This window comes from Mesoplodon mirus (genome assembly GCF_964341445.2).
Source record: "Mesoplodon mirus genome assembly, chromosome: 11".
Taxonomy (NCBI): Eukaryota; Metazoa; Chordata; class Mammalia; order Artiodactyla; family Ziphiidae; genus Mesoplodon; species Mesoplodon mirus.
The window spans coordinates 73,761,314-73,783,577 of NC_138987.1; the positions used below are offsets into that span (position 1 = coordinate 73,761,314).

The 22,264-nt window shown below is 42.2% G+C and overlaps 1 protein-coding gene across 3 annotated transcripts in view; it reads left to right on the top strand.

The window, feature by feature from the left end:
- Window positions 1-1,220: 1,220 nt before the first annotated feature.
- LGR5 (leucine rich repeat containing G protein-coupled receptor 5) overlaps window positions 1,221-22,264 on the top strand; it is a gene marked incomplete at both ends in the record, with an annotated part of 126,561 nt that continues 105,517 nt past the window's right edge. For all 3 annotated transcript variants that reach the window (XM_082635764.1, XM_082635765.1, XM_082635766.1), the window contains one exon: window positions 1,221-1,432. In XM_082635764.1, the coding sequence (XP_082491890.1) occupies window positions 1,221-1,432 (212 nt within the window). The remainder of the gene's footprint in view (window positions 1,433-22,264) is intronic.

Sequence of the window (22,264 nt, forward strand, 5' to 3'; positions counted from 1 at the left end):
TCGACTTGCTCCTCACCGAGGCCTTTTCTCCAAGAAAACCCTGAGTCCTTCTCCTCCTTTCCCCTGCGGGTTCCCTGCAGGACACTTTTGCAGAGTGTGAGAACACGCATTTTGCACTGGCAATGGTTCTCACACCTGGGTGGGACTGCACTTACTTAGAAAACCCTGGGACACTTAGGATGAAAAGGCCGCCGAACAAAAGAAAACACCCATCTATCTGTCTGTCCCGCATTGCTTTACTAAAGGTGACTGACTTCCAGAGGATCCTAAATCACTTTAAAAAACAGTCACTTCGACTTCTTACCCCGTGGATTAGACAGAATTGGAGTGCTTGCTCACGAGCTGTATTTACTTAGCGATTAGCCCAGCGTTTCGATTTTAGGGCAAAAGCGAGCCAGACAGGGCGGCTTGAGGTAAGGATCAAAAAGGCCACCCATCCTTCGCCTGGGGACGCCTGCCTCCTTACCCTGTTAGTGTAACTGTTTTTCTGGATTGAATTGTAGTCTTTTTTTTTTTTTTTTTTAAAGCACTCCATATAGTCCATGCATTATTTGAAGTGTTCTTAGAGGAAGCGTGCCGCATCCCTCGGCCCCTGCGCGTCTGTCTGCGTCCGTCTGAAGCAGGTCCCTTTGGGCTCTCTTATCTGGGTCGCCAGGACGCGGGAGGGAGTGGGGGTGGGGGTGGGGGCCCCCTGCCCCCCCTGAGGTGCTGAGCGCCGGAATCCGCGCCCCGGAGGCAAAGCTCGAGCGCTGAGAACTCGCCTGCACCTCGCGCCGCCAGCCGCCTCCAAGCCGCGGAGTCGGGAAAGGAGGGAGGGGGTCGGAGGAGGGAAAGTGGGGCCAGGCGGGGGGTGCCTGGGAAGCCGGGCTGCGCTGACGTCACTGGGCGCGCGATTCGGGCTGGAGCGCTTTAAAAAACGAGCGTGCGAGCGGAGATGCTGCTCCATACCGAGCAGGCCGCCTGCAGCAGCAGCGCGCACGGCCCCCGCAGCGACTGCAGCCAGGGCGCTCCCGAGGCCCGCGTGGCGGCAGGGGCACGGCCGGGCCCCGCAGCGCTTCTCCTCGGCGCCCCCGCCGGGGGCCAGGAGCGCTGCGCCCCGGGCTGTAGGCGCCCGCGGAGCCGCAGAAGCCCGCCGAGCTGCGCCTGGCGCGCCACCGTCCGCCGCAAGCCCGACGCTGCCCTCCCGCCGTGCCCCGCTCGCGGCCCCCTGCCCAGGCACCATGGACACCTCCTCGGTCGGCTTGCTCCTGGCCTTGCCCGTCCTGCTCCAGCTGGCGGCCGGGGGCGGCTCGCCGAGGCCGGGCGCGCTGCTGCGGGGGTGCCCCGCGCACTGTCAGTGCGAGCCGGACGGCAGGATGCTGCTCAGGGTGGACTGCTCCGACCTGGGGCTTTCGGAGCTGCCCTCCAACCTCAGTGTCTTCACCTCCTACCTGTAAGTGCGCCTCCACTCCGCTCTGGAAAGGGGGCAGAGGGAGGAAAAGAGGCGGGCCCTAGGCCAGGCTGGGGGCTCCTCGGCTCCCGCCTGCTCTGGAGGGGGCGGGCGAGTTTGCAAAGGGCGTCTTGGCCAGGCGTGTTTGGGCCCCTGGGAAATGCACGTGTCTCGGGGTAGCACGCCCGCACTTTCTGGGCCCGCACTTTCTGGGCCCGCAGAGAAGCGTCTTCAAGTGCAACCCGGGAAAGCGCTGGTGCGCTGCAGCTTTGCGGTCCAGCTCTAGGCAGGTCGCCGCGCGAATTCCTCCGACTGGAGGCATTTGCCTGCAGTGTGGGCATGTGTGCCCCTGAGCCTGGAACCCAAGGGCAGGCTGCCCAGTTGGTCCCTGCCCCAACCTCCCCTCCTTGTCCTGTCGCGTTCCACGAAGAGATGGGCTGTAAAAATTTCCCCAAAGGAGAACTCCAACTCGTCCAGCTCCAAAGGAATTTACTCTGCATCCCTTGCACAGTCGCGTGATGTAACCTTTTTCTTTTCTTTTCTTTCTTTTTCTTTCTCTCCCACCCCCCCCCCTTTTTTTTAAATGAAGTGATTATAATGTGGCAACCACAAACCCTATAAGAGCTGCCAGAACGTTATCTTTACCTTTGGCTGCCCGAGCCGCCCTTTGAAGTGCCCGCGGCCACGGTGTAATCTTTAACCATCTCCTCCTCCGGGGGAGGAAAGGGAAGTGGGCTGAAGGCGGCGGGGCGGGTAAACAGCGGCGCAGACACCCAAGTGGAGACCTGAAGCTCTCTGTCATCCCTCGGGGATCCTCCCAGCCCGTCATCCCCCCCACCACAGACTCCAAACCCCAACTGCGGAGACGAGGCAGCGGCTCATTTCATAATCTGGTCTCTGGAAAATCCAGGCCCGGAGGGTAACAGGTGGTCGGGTGGACGTGGTGACCCAGGAGGAACCCAATTCTTGGGAACCAAGGCGACAACTCTCCATCGCCCTGTGGAGAATTTGGGGCTCGATTCCTTCGCGCAGAGAGACCAGGGGTCGGGACCACTCGGGAAAAGGGGCACTCGTGGCCACAAGGTTACACGTTTAGGTTTGAACTCGAGGCACTGCGCGGTGAGCCCACCCCAAACCCTGGCAATCCCAGTTTCGGCTTCTCTGATGTACCTTGGCAGGAGCGAGTTGGGATGTTTGTGAACTCGGTCTTTCCTCTGTTTAGTTGTTTTCTGGAGGGAAGAAACATGAAGAGGCTTGCACAACGCTTTACACTAGATAGTGATTCTTTTTCTAGAGACAGAGTGAGGAAGAAAAAAAAATTCTTTTTTACTTGCTTTGATTTTGCGTTGAAAGGGAGGGATTATCCTGCTAGATTTTAGTGTTAGTAGATGGCAGTCCCTTCCTCACCTACCATAAAACTATTTTGGCTGCTTTCCCTATCTGAGAAGTTTATAAAATTAACCTATTTCCCCACCAGGTTTCCCTTCAGTGACACTTAATTGCATGGTGTAGTGATATTTTTACAGTGATGGAAATCTTCTCCCCTAAGTGATCATTCTCTAAGAATTCACATTTCCTCCACCTAAACAACTATCTGTACTACGAAATTGTCTGTACTGTTCACCTCCAGTCTCTGAGTTTAACTGCTAAACTCAGTGTTTCAAGAATCACATATTCTCCTGTATCGTGAATTTCTGAGAGCGGTTGGCAGTTGCACTTAAGAGCCTAGAACTATTCTTCCCCATCACCCTGAAGAAACTGGCCATATACAAGGGAGTTGTGCAATCCCCCCAAACATTTACCTATTTAAATAATACACTTGTTAGAAAACTTGTTTAAGGATACAGAAAATAAATGTCACGACTTTTTTTCTCTCACTCATTTGTTAGACTTCTGTTACTAAAACTTGGCGTAAGATACTGCTTCAAATCATTTCCCACATACCTCAAATGCAGTTAACTGCATCCTCCATGTGCTGGGGAGATCTGACTGCCACTGTTCCCTATCTATCATTATGGATAACCCCTTGGAGTTAAGATACCATTAGGAAGTTAATTGTCAGCTTTTTCTCGTGCTATTTGATGACAGCCTGTATCCTGGCCTAAGGGGAAATGTTCTCATTGTCCTATAAAATATTAAACTCAGAGTGTCTGTGAAAAGTGTCACAGTGAAATGTCAAATACGTGCATCTAATGGTTAACATTTCAGGGAATATGAGTGCTAAATGTAGAAATCAGTCCTGAAGTAAATAACCAAACTGATGTTCTTCATGATGGGCAATTTCAGAATTGGTCTTCTTATAGAGTACAAAATGCCAGAGGCCATCGGATGCCCTGCCTTGGTGGGTTGAAGGGTTTGAGGTTGGGGGGTTTGTTTTGACAACCTCAGGAACTCTGTGCCGACATTAAGGGTAGATGGTGCCCTCTTTTGGTTACACCTAGAATTAAGTGACCATTTCTCCTTCACTTGTGCACTCACAACCTGAAAGAGAAATCTTTATTTACTCATATTCAAATAAATAAGCATGTGTTTTACTGGTTGTATTATTTTAAGAGATAACTTCTTTTTGCTCTTAAATGGGAACACGAAGTTACAGCCCCGCTCCACTGGGGCCCAGTGGTAATTAAGCTTTGATGAGAAAGTTGCAGTGTGCAAAGACTGATGTGGGTGAAAGACCAGACTACTATCTTTTATTGTTTGTAATAAGTTACCACCATTTCTTTGAGTGAAAATGTTATCTCTTAATCTTCCTCCTCTCCCCAGAAAAGAACAAGCATTTCATTTTCTTCAGATTGATGGTGGCAAGTTCCAGCTGTACACGTTTGGCAAATAGATTTGCCACAATCTGATAACTGGCTAGTCCAACTCATAGGTAAAGAAAGTTTCTTCAATCTCTTCATAGAAGGTTAGAGCTGTTTATGTACAGCTTTAGAATCTTTCTTCCCCAGAAAAGCTAAGTCTTAAGCCAGTCCAAACATTAACTCTCTTTTCTTACTGAACTGCATTCTCCAGTGGATCTGTAATTGGACCACTGAACATGCGTGGTATAAACACTGGAAATTTTCAATCTTAATCTTTCTCTCTCTCTCTCTCTCTCTCTCTCTCTCTCTGTTTCTCTCTTCCAGTGATTATGGGCTCTGATTTTACAACAGGGGCTAATAAAGCTCACTCAGCAGAAAACAAGGAACACACCAAGTTTAAGACATAAAAGCAGACAATAATTATTTCCAACGTTTAGTACATCTCAACCTAGCAGTAGTGATCTGTCAGAAAGAAAGTAGTGCTAGCATCTAATCTTATTATAGGTAAGTTATTTTAATGCATCAAACGTGGACATTTTTGCTAATAAGGTCTTAAAAGTAAGCTCCCTATACTACTTTGATGTATCTTTCATTCAGTTAGTTTGGCATCCAAATAGAAAACTAAATCCTAATGAATACCTTAATATAGTAAATATACTTTTCTTTATTGATCTAGAACAGCCATTTTATTTTTAAATGAAAACTGAGTTTTTCCCTGCTATTGCTTAAAGACATGAACATTTCATCCACAGGCAAATTTATGTCACATAAACTAAAGGAACCAAGAGAAAGATTTTTTTTTATGTAGTTTGGTTACTTTTCCATATGTAACTTTGTAACAAAATTTAATTTTACACATAACTGGTAAAACTGGTTTTCATTAAAAAAACAATCAAAAATCTCATTTATAACTAATTAAGGATGCCCTGGTGTCATACATGTGTTCTAAGCATTTAAGATACGGTTTCAAAATTAAAGAAACTTTTCAGACTCTTCCTTGAAAATTATTTAATATATTTCTACTTCCCTTCAAGCAAAGAAAACTATTTTAAATGAAGGAAAATTTTGTACTTTAGAGATGATTACAAAAGCCTTAATTGTTACAACAGTCTTAAAATTTAGGTCAGTTGCAAAAGTCATAGTTTGCTCTACAACCTACTTGCAAAAATCGTTAAAAATATAATGATATCAGTGACTTTTCTGCGTTTTAATGAAGTTCTTTCTTTTTCTTCAGGATGCCCAGGTTTTCTTAGTAGTGTTTTTGTTATGGGGGCAATTATTGAAACTAATTGACTGAGTTAGTCTGAGTGATTTCTTTTTTAAGTAGTGGCTCTGATTCAAACAATTTTGTGGTGTAGATTTAGACTAAATATTTTACTGAATATGTTCAACATATGCATGGCAGAGTTTTTGTGACAATAATGAATTTTTACATATAGTAAGCATGATCCTCAATCAGATCTTCAATCTTTTTTCCCTTTACACATTTTCTTCAAAGTAAAGGCAGAGTTCTGATCTGCAGCGAAAGGTGGCAGTCACAAATGAGTTAGAAGATTGGAATAAAAAAATAACCTTTGGAATTAAATAAAACTATACTTTAATAATGAAACCATTCCCCCTTGGATGTGCTTTAAAAAGTTCAGAAACACAAAACGAGTCTATAATTTCTCAAAGTCAAGTTTTTAACTGAACTGTTTGTTTTTAATTTCCAAAACATGTAACTGTCAAAAGCATAGACATAATAACCAAGTAAACAATTAACTATCATAAAACTAAAGACGTTGCAGAATATTTATAGTTTTACAACTGATACCTAATATCTACTTACCTTAATAAAGCATTTTTTATATTTCTTCTATTGAATGTATACATTTAAGTCATTTTAGCTATAAATTTAAGTATGTTTCCAATTAAACCAAATCATATGCCATAATATAGAAATGAAAAACAGTAGTGAGTGCTGCACTGAGCAACTTTGTGAAGTAATTCTTTTGGTTTTGTTCAGTTATTTATATAAATTTAGAATAATGCTATATGGCACATTTCCTTGTAAACACCCACAAGTGGATATTTCTGGTAAATTGAATTCTTCATGAGAAGGCAAATTGCTTCCTATGAGATTCAACCTCCTCACTCCTGGTGCAGTGTTTTCCTTTATACAGTCTCATTCTGTAGTAGAAAAATGAAGCAGACTGGCGTTAGACCCACCACTGATATATTACTTACCAAGCTGATAATTTAGTCCTATTGCTATTTTTGATGTATCTTAGGATTTCATTTGTTAAACTACCCATGAGTTCCAACCTACTACAACTCTTTTATTCCCAGATCTGTCAGCTTCAATATACAGTTTTATTCAGTCATTATAGACGCCAACTACATGCTCAGTTTCACCCATGGAACTCCTTAGCTATGGGAAAAGGAGACATTGCATAGGCTGTGTGGTGGAATTTTTTCATAAAAATTTTCATAATTCAAAATTAATTTGGTTCTCCATAGGTGACATGGTAGGAAGCAGGCTCATTCTTGAAATCTCTGGCATTTTCTCCCACTTCTTCAAGTTAATTTTTTTTTTTTTACACTGATTGAACCCAGTGGAAATGCCTTATTTGAAAGTGGTAGGTAGAAGAACGTTGATCATTTGATTTCACAATATGGAATAATGTTATCTAGTAGTAATGCTAAAAGATGGTTAACAGGGTGTTCAAATTAGTAGGTTAACTTTTTTTTCCTTTTTTTAATTTTAATTGAGATATAATTGATGTATAACATTAGTGTCAGGTGTACACATAAAGTTACAATATTTGTATCGAAAATGATAGCCACGGTAAGTCTAGTTAACATCCATTAACCACACATTGGTTTAACTACTTTTAAAATGCTTCGTAAGCAGGAGTACTTCCTCATACCCTCATTCTCAGTGTTTAAATCTGGGATTGGAAAAGCTGGAATTTACTTTAAAAGTATGCAAAAGAACCAACCATTGTCCATGAAACCATCTTCCTTAAAATCAGATGGAATAATTCTCCGGGAGGTAATGATGGGCTGTCTTTCCTTCAGGGTTTATCTTCCTCACTAGACTGTGAGCTCCGCCAGGCTAGGAAATTTTCTACTTTATTTCCCAAGTGCCCACACCAGTGCCTGGCACTTAAGAGATGTTCAGTAAATACTTGTAATGTTGAATTGAATAGAATTGGCTGAACCAGCTGCTGAAATCCCAGTGGCTAAAAGAGCCCAGAGGAAGACAGATGAGAACTACTTGTCTGCAAGTAAGAGAACAACACAAGGCTACTGGTATCCCACAATTATGGCTCAGCCCCATTGGAAATACAATTAAATTGTATTTTGCTTAAATGATGCCATGAGTTGTTTAACAAACACACCAGAATTTACATGGCTAAATTACTTTATTATTGTAATGACACTAATTATAACAGCTGACGTTTATACTGTTCTTCCTGAGTGCCAGGCATTATGCTGCTACTTTACTCAATCCCACATCCCACAACAACCTTTTGACACAGGTACTATTATCATCCCTATCTTGGGGGGCCCATTAGCTTATTGCAAGGCTATTTCCATTGCACAAAATGTTTGGGGGGGCCTCTTTGAAATTATCTTCAGGGCCAGTTTACCAGAAACACAAGAAAGCCAGCCTTCTAATGTTTAGCTATGCCTCATAGTAATTGTAATTGGTGCTGAAATACTTCTTCTTAGGAACACAGTTTATGAAGCTCTAATACCACAAATATTTCTTCAAGGAATCCTGAGAAATGCAGTTTTTAGTTTTCAGTAAAATGAGAATAATATTATATAGCTTAGGGCCAATCTTTTAAGTTTAGTAGATACCTTTTCATATATCCATTTTCTTACTACCACAAAAACTATTTCTCTTGTCTCCAAGTCGAAGATAAATTGTGGTAGTGCCCAAGTATTATAAAGAGTGATCAGCTGACTAATAACTTCCAAGTTAAAAATGAAACTTTTTTTTTCTATGACCAGATCTATGTGTCAAATAAAGTAGCTGAATTCTTTGGAACTATTTGTCAACTCAGAGAGACATGAACTTTCTTAATAGGCCAATTTTATTTAAGTTTGTATTTACCTTTAAAACTGATGAGATAAAATGAATTGACACATCATTTATTTGATTCAGAATGTAGAATTGTTTCAACGTTTTATCTACTTATCGATCACTCTGTAAGCTCTGCACAGTTTAACAATTAAGCCAGTGATACAGACTTCTGTGTAAATAAGAAATCTGGATAAGTCAGAGAAAAGTCCCTTCCTTCAAACAAAGAACTTTTCCTGAACTATCCATTTAGTTTCTTCAGTCCTTCAGTTCATTTGCTGCTGTAAACCTGTGTTAATCATTTATTGTATTACAAAGTCAAACATGAAATATCAATAGCCGACCAATTAATTATAAAGCATATTCAATGTAAAGAACACCTCCTCAAGGAAGAACTGATGTTTAGAAAATTTAGGTTACATTGGGATATAATCTCTAAAAGCTCTTACAACAGTACACTCAACTGTAGTTTTCTGTGAACATTAATAATTTAAAATTATAGCAGATACAAACTATTCAATACTATATGTAAAATAGATAAACAACAAGGTCCTACTGTATAGCACAGGGAATTATATTCAGTATCTTGTAATAAACCATAATGGAAAAGAATATGAAAAGGAATATATATGTAAAAAAATTATTCAGCAATCCCTAACTTTCAAGTGTCTCATTTTTAACATATGCACATTTTTTCCATGTTCATTTTGCCCTTGTTGGCTTCAGAAGGAGTTTGATTTCATCTCCTAACAAAGACTGTGATGGTCTAGGGGAAAGAAAGCCATCTCTCATGCACACACTAACACGCACACAGCAACACACCAGTAAGAAACAGTTTCCTTTGTGCCACTTGCTCGGTGGAAAAGATACATAACATTGACATGGCATGGCAGTGGAGAGCCGACCCTTTTAAGGGGAGACACTGAGGAACTGGCTGTGAAGGCACCTTCAGTTAGCTTCAGAAGCTGAAATGCAGAAGACAATTGTTCTGGCAATGGGAGCCCAACTCCAGCTGGGAACGCGTGCACCGAGCTGACCTTCCTCGTCAGCCTGCCAGCTGAGATTAAGCTTTCCTCAAGTGGTCCCTTGTTAGCCCAGCCTTTTCCCCAGTGTTGCTCATCTTTCACAACTGGAAGCCAAGTGTTTCAAACTGTTACTCAATTTGGCAGCCAAATTCCTTTATTTCCTCCTTCCACCTCCTTTTCTGCCCCTCTCTCTGTCTCTGTCTCTCTGTCTGTCTGTCTCTCTCTCTCTCTCTCTCTCTCTCACACACACACACACAGTGATGACTAACCTTACATGCACGCCTTCCTTTCCAAAGTCCACACTAAGAAGAGAATCTAAGAATTTTTATGTTTCGCTAAAAAACTAGTAAACACTCTTGTGCTCCTTTTTCTCTTGAAACCTTGATTAAGTAGAACAGGGACCTCTACAAAAGATGTCTCTTTGCAGAAATAACCTTCCTTTGATCAAAAAAGCCACAAAAGTGTAATTCTCGGGAAAGTAGAAAACCACACATGATCTCAAGTGGAAAAAATATAAAGAATTTGCTGAATTTTTAACCTTAGCACGTAACAAAGATATTATTTTAAAGTTGGTTGGTTAATGTGGTCTGTGTTAGAACTTTCATTGTGTCGTGTTTGGGTTTACCCAATGTTATTTTAATGAGCTTATTGGTTCGACACACAAAAGACCACATGGCACTTGAAGTTTTTAGGTTATAAATTTTCTTGTGAGGCACTTATTTGAAGGAACTCTGTTACATAATCAATTGGTCTTTAAATCTATCAGCACAAAAATAACCTTTCACTTTTTGTGTACATATACGGTGAAGATTATTTGATTATAAAAATTTCCATGGAAGGAGCTATATTCCTTAATCATCTATTATGTGTATATATTAAGATGTTCACAATAAACATTTATTTCACAATGTTTGTTGAATGAATCTACAGAATGAGATTGGAGTCTTCTAGTAAAGACTGAAATAAGAAATCTTCCTCTTTATTTTCTCTTCATACTTCTTGTCCTGAAGGGACCCTTAGCAGACCTGCTTGCATTTAGCCATAGATGTACTCTATAATTAGTACTGTTGTCTGCCCGATAGAGTAAAGCCTAGAAAAATATGGCAAGAGAGATGGAAAGGGTGTGTGGAAATCTGCCACCCAAGAAATAGCACAGGCAGAACAGAGAGACGGTGAGACCTCCGCTAGGCATTCAGCCCCGGTTGGTACATTTCTCCTGAGTCTCTCCTTATCCTTCTCCATCCCTCTCTTCCAGAGAGTATCAGAGTAGGACTGGAAGGATGTATTTTCCTTTTCTCAGACACTCTACCCCCCAGGGCTTCAATCTACAAGACGAAGGGAAGTTTAGAAAGAAGAGTCTTGGGGATTAAAGTTATCAACTCTTAAACGCACTGAAATCGGGGTCTTTGATTTTAACTTGGGGAATCCACCATCCCTGTGGTAGGAGACCTGAACTCACTGAAGCCCCCATCCCCCAGCAGCTGTTATTCTCCGGGGCTCAGTGCAGCGGAGTACAGGAGGAAGTTCAAGATCTTTTTTCATTGAGTCTTCAAGCTCGGGTAGCAAAAGGAAATCCTAGTTAAACCAGATTCTCCCAGGGTGTAAGCCTATCTCATTTGAAGATCTCAGAAGTTTTAGCAGCATGATTAACTGAGAGCAAGGATCCACCTTCCAACTTACAGCTGTTGGCTTGAGCATAAAGTCCACTGCCCCAGGGTCTTGTAATCGTGAGAAGTGTTAGGTGGATATGGTCTGGTCCTGAATGACTATTACAGAGTAATTTGAAGCCCCCTTTGCCTTAGCTGTAGAAACTCCTCAGAACATAGTTAATTGTATAATGGGAAGAGAAAGGCTAATTTTGGTAGATTTTTGTTAATTACAGTAAAACCAATTCAGAGCTCGCACTAATAGCTAACTATATTTAGAGTAAGCTCTACTGTAAAGAACTAAAAGGATAATCTTTTATCCACGAATTACCAGAATGACTAAGCTGTATACCTAAGGTCACATTACACAGTGCAAAACTGAAATTTAATCATGATTGCTAGAGCATTATTACCCTAATTGTGCAAATAAGCGGAATTAAAATCACTTAGATGGGTTGCAGAGGTTTTTGATGAGTTAAAAGCTATGTCTACCCATAGGCTTTAGAATAGAAAAGACCTTGGAGATGACCTAATCCAACACCTTCATTTTCACAGATGATGAAATTCATGCTTATAAGAGGTAAACAACATACCCAAAAATCACATAACTAGCAAGGATGGAATTGGAACCCAAGTCTCCCAAAATCCCCGGTTGAATGCTCCTTCTTTCCACCTTTTCGCTCCAATGCCAGATACTCAAGTGAATTCTAAAACTCCCAGTTACTTTTCTAGATGTTACCAAGTATCCTGTTGCTTATGCATATTATATGTTCATATCTAGGTATGTGCCTGAATCTCAACCTGATAAGATTTTGGCCCACTGTAGATACAGATAAAGTGTCTCTGTATCACCTAAAACATCCGTAAGGCAGAAAGAAGCAATCAGATTTCGTTTGAGGAATAAATAATTAACTTCCCAAATTTCAGTTCATAGTCTTTAAACATGTCTTTACTGTAATTTAAATTTCACTTGGGACTTTAATTTGACCAAATTCAGGTAGTCTTCTTGTCTCTTGTGTCTGTTCCCTTTCTCCCCTAGTACTGAAATTGCATTAATTCTGGCTCTCCTCCCTTTTTGCCTGGATAACTGTGGCAGTCTCCTATCTTGGTTTGCATAGACCCCCCAAGACACACACACTCCCTGCCACCCCACGAGTTTGTCCAAGATGAAATTCTGCTCACGTCTCCCGTACATTCAGTCCTTCAGTGGTTTCCTGTGGCTTTCACAGTAGAGTTTAACTCCTTAGTTTAACCCACAAAATCAACTTGTCTTGACTCATCCCTCACTCGCAAACCCTGTTGCCAATCCCCCCTCCCCAACCCCCCACGTTCTCTCCTCTCCAGCCATATCAAACCACATCCTGCAGTTTCCATGTCTCAGGCCTCCCCAGGTGTTCACATGTGTTGGTCTCTGCTTGGAATGCCTTTCTTCTTTTTCATCTTTCCAACTTCTGAGAGTCTTTCCATACTCAGTTCAAACATCACCTCCTCCAGAAAGCTTTCTGTGACCCACCATTTTCGAAACCCGTCTGATGCTCCCACATCATCCTGAGCCCAGACTGTCCCAGCACTCACCACCTGTGATCACCATACTTGATCTGCTTGTCTGTTTTCACTACTGGACTCTATACTCCCCTTGAATTGTAGATTTTCTTGGACCAAAGAAGAAAGGAGTCTCACTGGATTAGAACACAAAATCCCTAGGTACCAATCATGGTTTTCATTTTCTCTACTTTATGATGCTTTGCTATCTTGGGGCCTTGCTTACCCAGGAGGGACTGCCTCGCCCAGGGCTATCCCTGGAGATAGCAACGACTCCCCTGCAAGTGCACCTTTCATGTGCAAACCAAGCAACCCAAAGCCCACAACCCCAACCTCCTTCTTTATCGGGCTCTTGCAGGACTCTTACACCCTAGGTCAATATTTCCTGCCCTAATCACCCCAGGGCCAGGTACCAGATAACTCGGGGCAACACCTACACCCCGAGCCTGATGACATTATTCAAACTAGCCAATTCTAAGTCTGCTTGTCCTGCCCATTCCTTCCCACGGAAACCACAGTAAAGGCTCTTGCCCCCGCTTTCTTCCCTCTCCTTCTTCTACCCACCATGTGGTCCTGCATAGCTGGATGTGCCCCCCTGCTCTTGGTAACTGTGAATGACAAACCATCTTTTCACTAGCAGTCATCCTGTGCTCTATAGGCAATCCTCTACCTGAATAACTTTAACACCTACATCTTCAAATACCCTTTGCCCCTGCATGCCTGTGCCTGGGCAACTTCAAAAGCCTTTATGGCCGGGGCACACTTAAGGGACAGTCAACACCATTTTCCCTCTCTAGGGGACACTCCCTGTTCCCCTAAACTCTACGTAAGACTCGGGCCTAAGATACAAGGTGCCACCAAATGAATAACAGAGAGTGAGATAAGCTGATTGAATCTCCGGTATAATCTTATAATGTGGTGACCAAGAGGCCCTTCCTTCTGAACTTGGCAGACTGCATGGTTTGTAAACTCCCAAAACAGAAAAAAAAAAAATCAAAAAGTGCTTTTTAACAGTTTTACCCCTAATTTCTCATTTGAGTCTCATAAAATAGTTATGAGTACCCCTACTTCAGAAATGAGAACATCTTTTGACAAAGCTCACATGTCTTGAATAACCTTAGCAGGTTACTCCGCATCTTAGTTTTCTCATCAGTAAAATGGCAATAATAATGACATTTACCTCACTGGATTGTTGTGAAGATTGGTAAGACAACGTATGTAAAGAACTTTGCATAGTACCTCATATGTGGAGCATGCATGAAATGTTAAATGTTAGTGGTTTTGTTCGCCATGGGTTACAGTTGTTATAACACTCAACCCATTTTTTTCAAATACACAGTGTTGCCTCTTGTTGTTATCCCCCCAAAATAGTTAAATCAATTGCCCTAAAATTTTACAAGTGTAAATGCGATTTTCATTAAACAAGATTTTTTAATGTTAAAAATGAGAGGAGGGGCTTCCCTCGTGGCGCAGTGGTTGAGAGTCCGCCTGCCGATGCAGGGGACGCAGGTTCGTGCCCCAGTCCGGGAAGATCCCACATGCCACGGAGCGGCTGGGCCCGTGAGCCATGGCCGCTGAGTCTGCGCGTCCGGAGCCTGTGCTCTGCAATGGGAGAGGCCACAACAGTGAGAGGCCCGCATACCGGAAAAAAAAAAAAAAAAAAGTGGTATTTTTTAATATTAACAACTGAAAAAAATAATTATACTCTAAGGAAAAAAACTGATTTAAGAAATAGGCTTATGTCTATCTGAAAATACGTTCAAAAGAGTTGAACTTTCATGAGGAATTTCAGTAGCTGTTTTCAGTAAATAAGCAGTTGGTTCTATGCAATTACAGGAAGGATGTTTGCATTCAGTGATGACAATGAGGCTAAAATTACTTCCTGGGGAATCATAGATACCAGTGACTTGAATCTGGGAGCCGGGTCGGGATTCAAAGTTAAATAGGAGGTCAGAGTACCACTCAGCTTATATTTAAGCATGAGGCCTCTGGAATTAGGTCCAGTGGACCCCCAGCAGAGAGGGGAGATGCATGGGTGGTTATTGGACTGGACAGTCTTTTAACTCTGCTGGATAAGCCCATGTCACCATCTCTACAGATTCTCGGCACCCCTCTGCAGAAGAAGCAAGCTGCTTTACCCATGACCAACAAAATCAAGAGAGCAGGTCTGAAAAGGACAAGGGAAATCTCCCCCATAGGAACACTTTTCTCTCTTACTAAATGTGAAAAGATGATTCTGGAATTCTCAAGTGCCTACTGAATTACTAAAGTAGGAAGCTGATCTATTTTGCAGCCCTGAAGCCAGAATTAAAGAAACTTTCAGACAGACATTATGTGTTATCCAGCAGCACAGATTGGAGAAATGGGATCTGTCAGCCTGGCTTTAGAAAGCAGTCCAAATAGTCACTAAACCAAGGGGGATTGAAGGCAGCAAAAGTTGACCAACTTCAAATGAAGAGTCAGAAGGGTCTGTCTCTCAGGCAAAGCAAAGCTCTTTAGGTGGAAGGGGAATAAGAGGAAAGTGACTGTCCCGAGGAGACTGTGACATATAAGGAAGGGATTTCAAAAGTGTCAAGAGAGACTCAAAGGTGAGGTGAACTGAAGGATCAAAAGAAGAGTGAGGGGGGCTTTCCTGGTGGCTCAGTGGTTGGGAGTCCGCCTGCCGATGCAGGGGACGCAGGTTCGTGCCCCGGTCCGTGAAGATCCCACATGCCACGGAGTGGCTGGGCCCGTGAGCCATGGCCGCTGAGCCTGCACGTCCGGAGCCTGTGCTCCGCAATGGAAGAGGCCACGGCAGTGAGAGTGAGGCTAGAGGACAAGCTGTCAAGTGTGGCACAGACCCTGGCTACTGTCTCTGCTGTGGGGTTGGCTCACCCAAAGGATAAAGTTCAGTCCTTCAGAGATCTATACACACACACACACACACACGGGCACATCTCTGCATTTACACAATGGAAACTCCTTTTGGAAACAACCTCAAAATCCTGAAATACATGTATCTACTCTATCTACAAGGCCACTGGCACACTGCTAAGAGCTGGGAAATCATTTCTATTATGGTGCAGCAAAACCAAAGAAAACCAAAACATGCAGAGGAGCAGTGCTCTAGATTAGAGTCTAGATCCACGGTTCTCAAGCTTGTCGGCATCTCAGCTCCATTTGAGTAATGTGAACCATCTCCAGGCCCAGATCACACACCAAACCAACTAAATCAGAACCTCTGGGGGAAGAAGCTAGGCATCAGAATGATTTTTCACTCTCCAAGGTAAATGCAATGTGCAGTCAAGTTTTGAGAACCCCTGAACTAGGTCTAGCTACCCCACTGATATCAGCCGTAGACCCTCTGTAAGATGCAGAGCCTCCCTGCCTCAATTTCACATCTGTAAAGTAAGAGAGGTGCGCACATGCTCTGAGATAGCTCCTAAATCTATCGTTCTATGAATCCATCAGCTTGACATGTGTGGGTATTGTCCTAGGGCAGGTGTGGCAGGATTGTAGAAAATGGGAGGTTTCCACACATCCACAGTCAAACCCATTTTGTGCAGCAATTCTGGGAGCATTGTTTACCCTCCTGCAGTGAGCGTTACTTAAAATGACTTTATTTGTTTTACAGTTTAGAGGGCCTCTGTAGGTAGCCTCAGGAGCCCATTCATTTCATTAACATTAAATCAACAAGCAGACCTTCTTTCTGCCTCTCTCAAGCAGGATTAATGGATTTTGGCATGATTTGTGCATCTAGCAGCAAAACCTCGTGCTGAGAAAGCTAGCAGGCTTGACTAATTCCCAGCAGTGCTAACTTCATAAACTTACTTTAAGCTTTTAACTTTGACTGAAGATTAAAGGTAATGACTTCACGCTGTTACATTTGAATGCATGATACTCAAGGTGCATTAAAGAAACTATACAAAATGACAAACTATTTGATAAATTAACATTATATATGTTTGCATGTGTGTGTATATGTATAAATATATGGTTTATATGCTTATGAAAATACTCAATTTTGTGATGTAAAAAATGGATCCTCTAAAACACTGAGATTCACCTAATAAATAATCATTACACTAAATATGGTCTTGGCAGATGCATATGTAAAATGCAAGCATGAGAACCTATAGTCTGAATATTGTAAATATGCTAATAGGAGGCCCAGTGTTGTGTGAAGCTGTAACATCATGGACTGTTGAATATGAATAATTTTCTAAGAAGCAAAATGATTCTACTCTCTGAGACCAGTTAACACATATAAAGAATCCCCCATATGACCATGCTAACCCTTTTTTCTTCCAGACAGTCTTAAATTAAATTCAAAATTCAGAGAAGTCTGCATGAAGAAGAGAGAGAAAAGGGAAAAATACAATATTTCCAGCCCATCTGACAAGACTACATAAAAAGCTTTTGATCAAAGGGTCTTAAGTACACTTTACTGGTGTGACAAACAACATTTTTATCCCTTTATTAGATTTATTTTCTTCTGAAAACTGCAGTGACCAGGGTATGGTTTGTGAAAGAAAGCTGGCAGGGTTGTGTTCTTTGATTCCTAATTAACACCTTCAGTCTCAAAAGAGAACCAACAGAAATACCATAAAATGTTGCAGCTGCATTGTGATTCCGCTTGGTTGGTTTGCTAAAAGTCGGCTGGGCATTGGCAGCTGCAATAAAGAGAAAGCTCAATGGATGTTTTGTATTGTGCCCACTGAAGTGAAAGAAGGCAACCATTTTAATTTTCAAATGGGCAGCTGCAGAGGGAGGTTTAAATGGAGCTAAATACAAGATTTACTGTTAATTTATAGTAAATAAACAAAGAAAATAAAACCTAACTTTCAAGTTTTTACGGTCACATAGAAATTTTAGTGAGCAATTATGAAGGACAATAATTTGGGAGCCTTTTAGCTACTGATTGGAGGAATTTGGCAGCAAGGAATCACATTCATTATTAAAATCAAAATAGGCTTTTGGAAAGAGCTGAGTAAGCCAAAGCTTTAGAAATTGACATTTCCACTTTGAGAGGTAAAGGTCTATCTTTCCTGTCCTTGGTAATATAACTCCCTCATCCCACTTTATTGAAACCCTAAAATTCATTCAGATCAGAATTGAGTAAGATTCCCTACACACACAGCCCCACCTCACTTTTTTTAAGAGCATGGAGTTGAATTTTGCCTTGAGTAGGGGAATAAAGAAGGCATTTAACTCTGGTCAGATAAATCTCACTCACATTCAAAAATGCAATTAAGGAAATATGTAAATCTAGATGTTTCATCAAATGCTAGCTAAGGGGTGACTAGTTCTTTTCGAACACAATGACTGAACTAAAGAACTTTAGTGTGTGTGTAAGAACCATTGTCCAAGCTGCAGTCCCTGTTGGAAACAGAGTCCGGCCTGGCCGTGGGAAATACCTACATATTTGACACAGGCCTTATTTCTGAGAGAAAGGGGATGGGAGAGAAAGTATGGCGATTTTACTGTTGCATTCTAATCAGCCATGATCTGCCTAATTTGCTTTGATCAGGAAGATAAACTAATTTTTCTATGGGCTGGATAAAAGTAATTAGCAAGCCAAAGCTTTCATGTTATTTCAAAAGAGCTAAAGTAAAGAGGATCAGAAATTGTAATAGTGGGAGCTAAATACATCTTTTCGGCTCATCTGAGAGCATTGTTAGTTCAAAATAGAATACTGACACAGAAGAGGAGCTCCAGCTAAAGATAGTTTCCTGGGCTGCCCAGCCATTGTAAATCCTTGGACCTACAATGCTATGTAACTAAATAGAATTACAAAGGGTGATTTATAATTGCTATCTGTCATATAGCCCTGTCCTTTTGTGGGGAGACCTTTACCTTCATGTGAAAAGGTATGATTATTGCCTCGTCCTAAAAACACTGTTGGTTTTTCCAAAAGCTCTGCATTTAAGTTGTTTAAGTGGTTGGAGTAGTTGGATGCGTTTTTTTGAATCCTAAAGCACTGCTCCTCTAAAGCACACAGGCACAGCCAGCTTGGGATTCTACAATCTTAGATATACTAGAGTGAGATCTGAGATCAAACTGAAAAAGCTAATCAGGAACCTGACTCCCCAGATGCTTAAATTTCACAGGCTGGTTCACCGGTTTTTGTGCCAGCTACCAACTTCACTAATGCCACATCCTCCTCTCCTTTTTTTTTTCTAAACACCCAAACACATGTAGTTATTAGATGAGAAGGCAAGATTTTGAAATATAGGATTTTGTTTCTTTAAAAAATCCACTATTTAGTGTACCTTTTTTTCTTGTTGATATGACCTTTGCATTACTTCCTTTTCCAAGCTGTTGTACTAGATATGGTATCTGTAACCCTACTGTAAACTTAATTGCTTTTTTGACTACTAATCTCCTTTGCTAGGGTTCTTAGTTACCAAAGTGTGCATTTCATGTCAGACTCATTGTGTCTTATAAAATAAGTAGATCTTTTAAAAGGATCTCTCCATGAGGTTGGAGCTCACCAAGTTTCAAAGTTATATAGAAACTATTGTTGCAGAATACGGTAATTCCAAAGGAAACTAGAAAATAAGAGCGCTATTCTACCTTGTTTTTAAAATTACTCAAAATTATTTGATTTACTTTTTCTCATATCTTCCCCTTAGTTTGGACAACTACAGTCAACAAACATTTTAACTCTTAAAAGTTCTTAGTAATAGAAGTGTTTAAAAATGCAAATAAGTCTGTTTTCACTTTGTGGCTAAGTATCACAAGGTCTAGAAAAGGTGCCAACTATAAGGACCAAGGAGCCAATCTATGGCTGTGGAGGAGATCTTTTTTTTTTTTTTTTTTTTTTTTGCGGTACACGGGCCACTCAATGTTGTGGCCTCTCCCGTTGTGGAGCACAGGCTCCGGACGCGCAGGCTCAGCGGCCATGGCTCACGGGCCCAGTCGCTCCGTGGCATGTGGGATCTTCCCGGACCGGGGCACGAACCCTGTCCCCTGCATCGGCAGGCGGACTCTCAACCACTGCGCCACCAGGGAAGCCCAGGAGGAGATCTTAATAGTGTTCAGCTTCATGTTCTCCACATCCATTCATCCATTCACAAAATGTATGTTCATCGATTGCCTATTTTGTGCTAGATGATGAGTACTGCAGTGCCCAAGATGGACACAATCCCTGCCTTTGCAGAGGAAACAGACATTAAGAAAAGGCTTCTTTAAATGTATATTATTAAGATTATGAAATAGCTCTGATGGAGAATGCGAGTGCACGAAAAGGGAACCTGCCGGTCTTGGTGGTCAGGGAAGATTTCCATTAGGAAGTGACATTTAATCTGAGACTTGGAGGATGAGTTGGAGTTGGCCAGAAGAAAGAGAGGGAAAGACCATTCTAGACAGACTTTCCTGTTTAAGTCTGAGCACTGGCTGAGTTCTTCTCTCTGCCTTCTGCAACTGTAACATAAAGTATGATGCCAAGGACCAGTAAGTACCTTGTACTTCGGGAGGTCTTCACACAGTCACTCCTAGGGAATAGGATCCTCCTATGAGATCTGACCTATCATTACTAGGAACCCTCTCCTAGGAATATATTACAAAGAGCTGTATGGCAAGGGGCTCTATAGTTGTCCTCTGGTTTCATAAGTATACTTCCTGCTTTACTAGCGTTTGGTTTACTGGGCATACAAATTCATTTTCAGTCCTGCTGAAACACAATTATGAACTCATTTATTTGCACCCCTAATAATAACCTGAAGAGAGGAGGTGGTAACATGTTGAATGTTACCATATATGTGTTGTATGCAGGTGGTAACCTGTATGTTTTTCCTGGATTCAATGGGAAGCCAAGAAGTAGAAGGCAAGATTTGCCCTCTGTCCTTCTCTCATTTGCAGTAAACTCTTCCAATTTTTGTTCACAAGGGGGAACTGGTCAGACCTAAACGTGCACATTTATTCATTCTTTCAATTATTCATCTAACATTTACTGGGCACTTACTGTCAGGCAGTTCTAGACTAAGCCTAAGAAACAGAGATGAATTAGGGAGCAGCCTCTGCTCACTGGAGTTTACAATTTGCTTGAGGAAGACAGACAAGTAAACCAAAGCAGTAGAGTAGTTAAGAGCCTCATTCTGGGGTCAGAGGCTCTTTGTTGGAATCCTGGCACTGCCACGTATGACCTTGAGCAAATCATTCAACTCCTGCGGCTTCAGTTTCCTCATCTGTGAAACAGAACATTTCTCCTAGGGTTGTTCATGAGGGTTATTATTGGCAGAGCACTTAGAACAGTGCCCGGCAGGTAGTAAATACAAGGTAAGTTTAGTTATCAATAAATATTACAGAAGTCAGTATAAAGTCCCATGGAAACATAGAGAGGGAAACCACTCATTCCACCAGGAATTGAAAATACTTCACAGAGAGGGTTATGTTTGCCCTGCCCTTAAAGGATGGGGAGGATTTTACCACATGGATGGGGCATGTTCTTCAGAATGTGGGAACCCCATCAGCAGAGGCACAGGAGTGGGAAAGCACACGGAAGGAAATTTTCCGGTTTGCTGGATGTGAGGCAATAGCAACTGGGATTGAGAAGAGCTTTGAAGAGAGAGAGAGTACAGAAAGTATCTGAGTGGCCCCAAGAAGTCGCAAGAAGAGACTGCGTTTAGCATAGAGAAACTTGGTAATGTACAGTTCTAATCATGACTGATGCCTGCCAAATAAAGCCTTGGGTCTACACATGACTGGGCCCTCCACAGGAGACCAACCCTCTAAGGCCTGGGGTTGTAATCTTGCCCTACAATTGATTAATCATATGACTGAGGGCTACCCTTTACCCTTTCTGATCTGTGTGTCATCTGCTAAATGAGAGAATCCATCCAGTGTCCATTTTAGTGCAAATATTACCCTGGATTAACTTTATGTATAGCCTGGAATGCTTGACTTGCAAATTAATGCCCCCATCCATGCACAGGCATTGCAAGTCCACAGACCCGTGGAAAAGTAGAAGTGAAATAAGACTGGGGGCTTTCTCCACACCAGCTTCTCTTCTCAGGAGTCATCCTCCTCGCTTACATAGTGGCTTTCATTCCAAGCTGCCTTGGACTCCACTTCCATTTCCAACTGTAAAAGAAGGTTAATTTTCTTCCTTCTCCACATCTTTTCCCACCCACTGAAATAAGAATAGAGGAATGAATGATTTCTGGATGGCGTTCTCAACTCTGCTGTATCTTGAAACTTAATCCCACCCACTTCTGAGCCCATTGTTGCCTCTGCTGAAAACAGGATGATGACAGATCTGCCCCAGGAACTGCTCCTTATCAATTCTCCTTTGGGGGCTGTAATCTCAACTCATGCAGCTTTTCTGGCCGTGAGCACTGCAGCTGGAATCCACAGTCTAGCTTTATCTAGACCTCCAGGCTTCTGGGGACCTATGAGTCCTCTGACCCCACCTCCCTCTCCCTCATGTCTCAGAAGGGACATGTCCTCTTTTCCAAAGCTACCCCCAACTTGGATTTCCCTCTTATCTCCTGGGACCCATGGGTTATTTATTGAGCAGACATTTATTGAGAGTGTGCCATGCAAGGTGCTTTGGGAGGACACAAAGATAAAGACAATTACAGGTCATTTTCTTCTGGAAGCTTGAAATCGAAAAGGTTGGTCTTATTCCATACTATATTAAATTTGGTAACCTAGCATGCTACCCCATAGGATTTCTACTTAAAGGTAGTTATTATGATGGCATCCTCTATTGCTCCCTCTATAGGCTATTTATCATGTTCCCCATGGCCTAGCACAGTGCCTGGCAC